General features: G+C 38.3%; 1 protein-coding gene across 1 annotated transcript; it reads right to left on the reverse strand.

Annotated features, from left to right (window-relative positions):
• Positions 1 to 1,433: 1,433 nt before the first annotated feature.
• evx2 (even-skipped homeobox 2) lies at positions 1,434 to 6,305 on the reverse strand. The gene is made up of 3 exons (XM_017469229.3): positions 5,316 to 6,305; positions 4,439 to 4,680; positions 1,434 to 3,675 (listed from the first exon to the last, which is right to left on the reverse strand). The coding sequence occupies exons 1-3, from the start codon at positions 5,728 to 5,730 to the stop codon at positions 3,085 to 3,087; spliced, it is 1,248 nt and encodes a 415-aa protein (XP_017324718.1). The 5' UTR covers positions 5,731 to 6,305; the 3' UTR covers positions 1,434 to 3,084.
• Between the last annotated feature and the right edge of the window lie 2,469 nt (positions 6,306 to 8,774).

Consider the following 8,774-nt stretch of genomic DNA (forward strand, 5'->3'; position numbering starts at 1 on the left):
CTTATGTTTTATTTCTCCTATTGAAGTTATTCCACCTTAAAACGGCGGAGTCGTTTGGCCCCACGTGCTCCCTGTAGTTTTGGGTTTTTGTCCTCCTTGCAGCTGCTGTCACCTCGCATTACTCGCAGTCAGCTAAATGAAACATTATTCTAAACATATGCATCGTAATCAGTTCGGTCACACTTACAAGAACACGCGTTAATAAGGCAATCAATCACTGTGGAACAAGCGAGTTGTTCTGCAGCAGCTCATAAACAGTGTGTAATGAAGAATTGGAGGTTAGAATGACACGCGCTGATCAGATAATCAATGTCAAAGACGCGATGAATGTCAGTAAATGTAGTTTTCACGTCGTTTCTATAAAATCTTCAATTTACAACAAGCAGTTCAATTACCCAGAAAATACAGTCAATTAAATAGGGGTGATTGGACAGTAGGGGGAGGATCATCGATCTTTGCATTTCTATCTCGCCAGTGGACATTTAATTTAGGTTTCCTATTAGCACCGAAATAAAGAAAATATAAAATATATTAAACAACCCGCAGATATATCTTCTTGTCAAAAGCAATCCGGTTAAGGTGACAGACATTTTTTACATTTTATGATGAATTTTTTTTTTTTGGTCTTTGCACACTGGATACAAAACTAATCGTGTTATTGTGGCCAGTGTTTTTCTGCCCTCTGTCTTATTCCGTTTAGCTCTCCATCTATCTCAATGCCTGTGTTGGATGGGTTGTAACCCTTGCTGGAGTAAAGAGCATGAAGAACCACGGCAATACATCACATCCAAAGCTGTGTCTAATCCCATTTCTTTAATGGGAACGTTAAAAAAAGCAACTTATCTCAGAATCCCCTTGGGGTGCTCTGGTATATATTTAACCGAGCTACAATTAACGACAGTATCAGCTTGTATCATTTAGAGGTAATGTAAACATAATGGTAAATTATAGGGTCGAAATGACCCGTGATCTCACTCTTCATATTCCCTACAGTTTTGGTGTCGGTTTAATTAATATGAGGCTCACTTTCCAAAGAGAAATAAATGCGTTGAGGTACAAAATACTAAAAACATCACGCATTTCAACGCTGTAACTTTTCTATTGAAATATAGATTTTAAAAGCACTGTGCAAATAAAGGATCTGTTTCATCATACTATCAGTTGTAATTAAGATTTTTATTTAAATAGTTTTATTCTAATTAGCTTTACTTAAATATGATCTATTATAAATATTAATATAAAACAGAATACAAAATAACGGATTATTAAACCGTTTGTATACCGAATAGGCATGTTGCCTACTTTATAGTATGAGAAACTACCTTTTTTTTTTTTCAAAAACACCTTTATTCACTATTCATTTTGATAGTTCCAATGATTTTTGCGAGGGACAAAATGCTAAACAGGCAATAAGTTGATTTTTAAATATTTATTTCCCCAAGAACAAACACCATCAATAAATAACATAATTTACATTTTATATTGCACATATTTCTCAATTGAAAATATGAAAAATCATACAGTTGATAATATTTAAAATACAGAAACGTAATTTAAAGAGTCATGAATCACAGCGATCCTGGGGAGGAGGGCAAAACACAGGATTTTTTTTTTACTCCCATTCATTGAACAAACTGTTTCTATAGCGAGAACCAACCCTTCGCATCCCCTACTAATGTATAAAACCCTTTAACCTTCGAAACTTTATCAGCAATCTAATATGCATTATATACAATGACCATTTGGTATATGTCCTGCATTTCTGTATTCTGTCTTGGATGTCTTGATATTTATTTTAAACTCTGGTCTCGACATTACATGTGTGTAGAACTGTTAGAGCACCTAAAACAAACTCAAACATTCAGCCAGTCACTTGAATTAAATAGATGTCTAACTCATTGAAATAAATAAATAAATACAACGCTGAAAGTTCACATAGCTGTCGGTATTTTGGTTTAATTCTATCTGATCTATACTATGTATGTTATGACAAAATATCTCACCATTCATAACTGGCTATACAAGTGCTGTTTTGCGTTTGTTAAAATGCAGTTGTCTAACGGGCAAAATATTACCTAGGTGACAAAAAATATGCATGCAGACAGAAATGCATGAGCAATTTGTCTAAAGTTTGGGCTTGTGCGGATAATCCCGTTACAATGTGAGTGAAGAGTCTCTGTTGGGAGCATTATGGAAATATCGGTTCGTATTTAATGAGGCTGCTCGCATCAGCGGAACACAGCTCAGAGAAAATTCTACCCACAACGACTAAAGCTCCAATAAGGAGACTGGAAATAGGACTCAGCGGAAGGGGAGGTTTTTTTTTTTTTTTTTTTTTTTTTTTTTTAATTCTTCAGATAACGAATGCCACGTTTGTTACTGTACAGTATGAACCAATAACAATGTATGAAGCACGAGGTCCTTTATCTGCCTCGTCTAATGACTTCCCACAGCGGGTTGTTATGATGTGACATCGGGTCTCAGAACAGGGAACTTCCTTACGTTTTCGCTTTCAAAGGAGCTCCATCAAGGTGCATGATTGGCAATTTTCGTCATAATCTGCACATTATTAACATCAGAATTGACACTGTGGAAGCAGTGTAGAGTCTCGGCGCCTATAGCTCCATCGAATTAAGGAAGTCCCTGAACGGCATCGTCATCATCCTCATCCTGGTACCTCAGTAGACACTAAAAGTTGCACAAGCACCGTATTATTCTCTTTAGAGCACGAAAGAGGTGTGTGCTGTCATAATATTTGAAGACGAAAAGTAGGGGTGAAAAAAATTAATGGGGGGGGGGGGGGGGGGTATCTGCTATTTATTTAGCCATATAGTTTTCTCGATGCCGAATCTTTCTTCTTCTTCTTCTTCTTCTTCTTCTTCTTCTTCTTCTTCTTCTTCTTTTTTTTACATGTGGCGCTAGTTCCGGATGTTATTATTTTAATAATTGTTTATATTTTATAATCTTGGATAATGGGTGGTGCTTGGAATGGCTTGGAAAAATGTCCTTAGTACTTTGAATGCGCTAACAACACGATGTTGATTAAAATCAAAAGTAGCTTTCGTTACATGTTCAAGTGTCAAGTTATCTATTGAGGGCACTTTCCTCTCTCTGGTCTGGCGAGGGCACGGCGGTTTTACTCAATACGGCAGCCGAATAGGGTAGAAATCCGCTTTCGGACCTGGGCGCACTCGCCGTGCATGTGAAGTCCGAGCCCGCGCTGCGAGAACTGAGCGCGCCGCCGCTGTGGCAGCTGAGGCACGAGCACGCACTAGCCGACGGTGCGCTCACCGCCGCCGCCGCCGCCGCAGCTGCTGCCGCAGCCGAACTGTTGAGGCCCGCCGGCGACTGGTACAGTCCGGGATGCCGAAAGCTGCAGAGCAACTCCGGACGCGAATACGGATGGGAGAGCGCTCGAAAGGTGTCAAGGGGCCGGATGGAGGTGGCGAATGGTGATGATGCGGCCCCCGAGGCCGCAGCCGCCGCGGCTGCGGCCGTGACGCCCACGTGCGGGTAGTAGTGCAGGGGCATGTGAGAATGGAATGGGTACGGCAGACTTCCGGTGGCGGCTGCGTGCGTCATCATGTAAGTGTAGAAACTGGGATCGGCTGGATGTGGCCAGGACATGGCCAGGCGCTGCCTCTTGTCCTTCATTCGCCGATTCTGGAACCACACCTACACACACACGCGCACACAAACACTGTAAGACTGCGTATTTAGACTGACCCCAATGCTTAAAATCCGATTTCCTTCGCGTATATTTTCCCAGTTTGCTCCTAAATTTGCTTGGAAACTAAAAGCAAAATATGCAAAGAGAGAGAGAGAGAGAGAGAGAGAGAGAGAGAGAGAGAGAGAGAGAGATCTAATTAAACGTTTAAATTATAGCTTGCTAAAAAAAATTATTTGTGAAATGTGGGGTTAGAGCATAGGTAATATAGCTTTAATGGGTTTAGAAAATGACTAATTAGAAATTGCTGTACAAAAAAATGTAACATCAAAAAAGCATAAAAAGACTTAAGCCAAAGTAGCGTAAACTGATCAGTATTCAACCACGCAATACGCGGAATTTAAAAAAAATAAAAAATAAAAAAAAAATTCTTACATTTGAACTGCTTCGCACACCTTATGTTTGGTTCTCAACATTCTCCGAAAATGACCGGTTATATCTGTTTTTCGTGTATTCAATTTCAGATTTGAAAATTGTACGTTGACCAAGTGTTTATATACGTTTAAAACTATTTTTTAAATAATTCTATTTGAATGAAGAAAAAAATGTGTATCCTTTGAGTGGGACGTTTTTAATAGCACGCTTTTCCTAAATTATGAAAAACATGCACATTTAAACTATATATTAAAACATTTATTTTAAAAATTGTATATTCATTTAAAAACGCATTACGTTGTTATTTGAACCAGCAATAGTGAAACGAAATATTACCTTTATAGTTGTTTCAGGTAGGTTTAACGCTGCAGCTAGTTCACATCTCCTGGGTCTTGAAACGTAGTTTTCCCTGTAAAATTCCTTTTCCAGTCTCCCAATTTGTTCCCTAGTAAAAGCAGTCCGGTATCGCCGCACCTGGTCCGTGTTTGAGTTGGTCGAGCTGCCGATGGAGTTTCCGTTATGATTGGAGATAGACGAAGAACCTGAGCTCGAAGTCCCCGAATTACTGTCTGAGAAACCTAACGAACACGAGAAAGGATTATAGACAAGACCTAGACAAATGTTAACACAGTCATTTCGCTACATTAATGTCATAATTCTAAATATGTTGTGATTAAATTACATATGATAATTTTGCGATACATTTCATATATAATTTTGCTATATACTATAGCCCATACAAGTGAAATTTCCCCTAGCTATTTATCTCTGACTCCAAATTAAGTAATGCATTGTTTTTGTTTATGAAAAACAAATCAATAAATATATAAGGCAAATTTATTTATTTATTGTTTTTTTTATATAAATGTGTCAAATATATTTACACATATATTTCATATACACCAAAGAAAAAACATTTTGTACGTTCTATATTAGTAACAGGTTCATATTAGCATTAAATACCAGACAACAACAACAACAAATAATAATAATAATAATAATAATAATAATAATAATAATAATAATAATAATAATAATAATAATAATTGTATCTCACTTAAGTAAATAAATTTCCACCGCTCTAGTTCTGTACTGCTTTTAGGCCAATACACTTTCTGTACTATTAAGGACACAAAATATCATTAGTATAATGTTGAAATGGTAAAACATCAGCATTCACGACTTAAACGAAATAAAGGCCTTTGTGCATTACCTTTATTATTGTTTTCCTTGTGTTGGCTGACACTGTTTGGGGAGCGATGAGATGGGCAGCCCACTTCCACATCGCTATTCATTTCGGAGTCGGTAGAAACTTCAGGATACAGATTTGATTTCTTCCTGGTTTCCGAGGACGAGATTTCCGCAGATGAACTGTTGTCACTAGCGTGGTGGTTTCCGAATAAGCTGTCTATTTCGAATTTGCCTTTGCTGGGTACGTCGCCCAGGCTAGCGTGTAGCGAAGCGGAAGTGATTCTCGGGCTCAGTCGCCCCGCGTGCTGAGAATTTTCGAGGGCCTCGAGTACCGCGTTTCCGTTCGACTCGGACAGGTTCGAGAGCCTCTTGCCTGACACAGGACTGTGAAGCCCCCTTTCCATCAGAATCATCTCTTTTCTTATCCTCTCCATCATGAAGTAGCGCAGAAAAAAAAGCCCAAGTCCCGGCGCCGCTGGTACTCCGATGAATTTGTGGCGTAGCTAATCCGCCGTCAGCTCTGCTACTGGCACTAAATAATATAACACCTTTATGGGTAAGACGAAAGAAAGAAAAAAAAAAACAGACGAATGCCAGTGCAGGCAACGAATGACTGCTCAAAATGACCCGTGCATCCTCTCCGGTCCGAAATGTCATTCATCAAAAAAAGTGGTTCGCGGTATCGTCGTTAAAGGTGCGCGTGACGCTGCTGGAATGATCATTTATTGTAACAGGTTTATAAGCAAATAAATAGGAGCGGGACTGTCAGAGAAATGATGTAGTCGGGCTGAGCTTGCTCAAAGCCTCATATCCAGGTGGAGGGAGAGGGGAGAAGTGAGGAGAGGAGCTGCTGTCCCGTCGCTGATCTGCGTCTGCTTTAGATGGCTCCTGGGTTTGGCCTCTGGGGTGAAATTGACAGTCTGATTAATAAAATGAGTGCGGCAACATTTCCCTCTTCATTTAGGAATATCATTATACTTTGATTCTCTATTGTTCCTCCCTTCTGCTTAGACTCTCGCTCCCCCTCTCTGCCTCCCTTCTGATTCCTTTTTTTCTGAGTAGATTATTTCACTCAGATGTTTTGGACTGAAAGGTGTTGAAGATTTTTACGCTAGGGTATCGGCGTGAGCAGTTTTAGAACGGGTGTTCCTTTAAAAAAAAAAATCGTGTTCATGCTGCTGTCAAATAATCAATCTACTCTGAAAATCACGATATTTATTATCGTGTGTAAGAGTGTAGAATTATACATTTGTTGTAGAAGCAATGGCATTTTAATTTACATGAATTTGTCGTTAAAGAAGCCATAAAGCCACCAGATCTGTTATAATGTCCAAAATAATGTTATATATGTTGCATTGTAAAGAATCCGATTTATTTATAATATTAAATAAATTTATTTTCTTCATATTTTATTACATATTAAAATTCGTTAATCAGTATAGTCTGCATTATTTCTTCAGTACGCCCATTAACTGCATGGAGATCTTTGTAGAAACTCAGATCTTTATATAATCTTCATATAAAATGTGAAATTAAAGGGGAGCAACGGAGTACTTTTTTTTTGGTTTTTATTTTTAAAAAACGTGCGTTTTTTGCTTTCAATATACACACTCTTTTCCCATAAAAATCACAGGTAGTCTATCTATTCGTAACAGAGTGTCATAATTATGCTTTGTTGGAATAGGGAATAAAGTTTATATTTGGTAACAAATGACAGTCCGTTTACACCTGTGGGTTATAAAATGAATGCTGTAATAATCTTTGAAATTCGTTCTGCTGGTTTATTTTTATCTACTGTATTTCGTTTCAAAAACGAAAAAAAGAAAGTTAACCATGTGCGAATTAATATCTAATGCGTATATGGTGTTTAGAGATGAGCTCCGGATCAAGTGTTCACTGGAGTGAGTGGAGTGAGTAGATGGCTTGTGAAGGTGAGGTTAAGTGATAGAACGACGTGCTTTCAGTTTGGTTGAAGATGTTGTGACCACAGAAGCGCTGTCCCGTTCTTTGGCGCCCCCAACAGCTTCTCTAAAGCGCAGCAGGCGTTGGCTAGCCTTCTAGAGCAATTTGTTAAACTTGCAATCACCAATATGATATTAAAGTGATCAAATATTCAACATCTATTAAAAATAAAATAAACGCTCACAAACTACTGTAAATTCAGCTACAAAGAGCAAACATTCCCCCAGTATCTTTAGCTTTGGTGTGCCCTTTAAATCTATATACTCCTTCTTTTTTTTTCTAAAAATGGCGCACTTATATAGCGTTTTTATCCAAAGCGCTTTACACTGTGTTTCATTCACCAATTCACACACACACCAGTGGTATCGGAGCTGCCATTCAAGGTGCTAGCGTGCCATTGAGAGCAACTTGGGGTTCAGTGTCTTGCCCAAGGTCACTTCGGCATGTGGAGTCACGTGGGCCCGTAATCGAACCGCCAACCCTACGGTTAGTGGACAACCCGCTCTACCACCTGAGCCACAGACGCCCCAAGATATTCTAAGAAAATAATATTTAATTTAGGTAATAAGATTAAATTAACGTGCTGGTACAATGGCACACACTGCATTTTGGTAGTATATATATGGTCGGTATAGTAGGCTACTAATAAGTGCGTTAATTTGGCTCTCCATATCAGGAATAGTGTCCTCTTACAAAGAGCAGCATTAGAAATCACGTCAATGTCTTGATAAAAGGCTTGGTCCTTAAATAACACACATGCTATAGCAATATCTAAGCGACTCCTGTCTCAGGTGGCGGATAATAACTAGACACTCTTGTAGGTGTACTGACATTTGTAGCCTAAACTAGTGAATTAATATGCTATATGTATAATACTTATATAAATAAGGATATCCTGAAGCAAATGTGGATATCTTTTCTATTTTATTTTTATTTTTGTATTAGTATTTTTCTATGAACACATTTCTCAACGAATTAAATTGTATTGCTTATTAAAGTGAGTCGTGCTCTCCTGATTTTATTGCACTTGTATGTCAGTACAGTGGTAGCTAACTACAGACTACAGTGTTGTGTACAAGCTAAAGTCCAAACAACAGGCCTTTAACAAGCCTCTGATTTAGTTTCGTTCACCTGTCAGGAAATATTAGCGCTGCTCAGGTTGTTTTAGGCTTATGGTTGAGACGGGTGTCGTCAAACACATTCCATGTAGAGGGCTTGGAAAAGCTTAAACTCAATCTCGAGTTCAAATAACTAAATTCCTGACCGGTGTAAAATGTAGATTACAATTAGCTAAGTGAACCCATGATAGTCAGAAGTGTGCGTTTACGGCTAATTTTAAAAGCCCTCATAATCACTGAAAATGCGATCTGCTTCGGCTTTCAGAGAAGAAAAGCCGCATGTGACACTATGGCAGGATTTTTATTTATTTATTTATTTATTTATTTATTGCCTGTTTATTTATTTTTTTACGAAAAACTTTTTGCAAAGATACGATGTAGCCTATTCAACGTACATTAAA

The sequence above is a fragment of the Ictalurus punctatus genome, chromosome 6 (genome assembly GCF_001660625.3).
Source record: "Ictalurus punctatus breed USDA103 chromosome 6, Coco_2.0, whole genome shotgun sequence".
Taxonomy (NCBI): domain Eukaryota; kingdom Metazoa; phylum Chordata; class Actinopteri; order Siluriformes; family Ictaluridae; genus Ictalurus; species Ictalurus punctatus.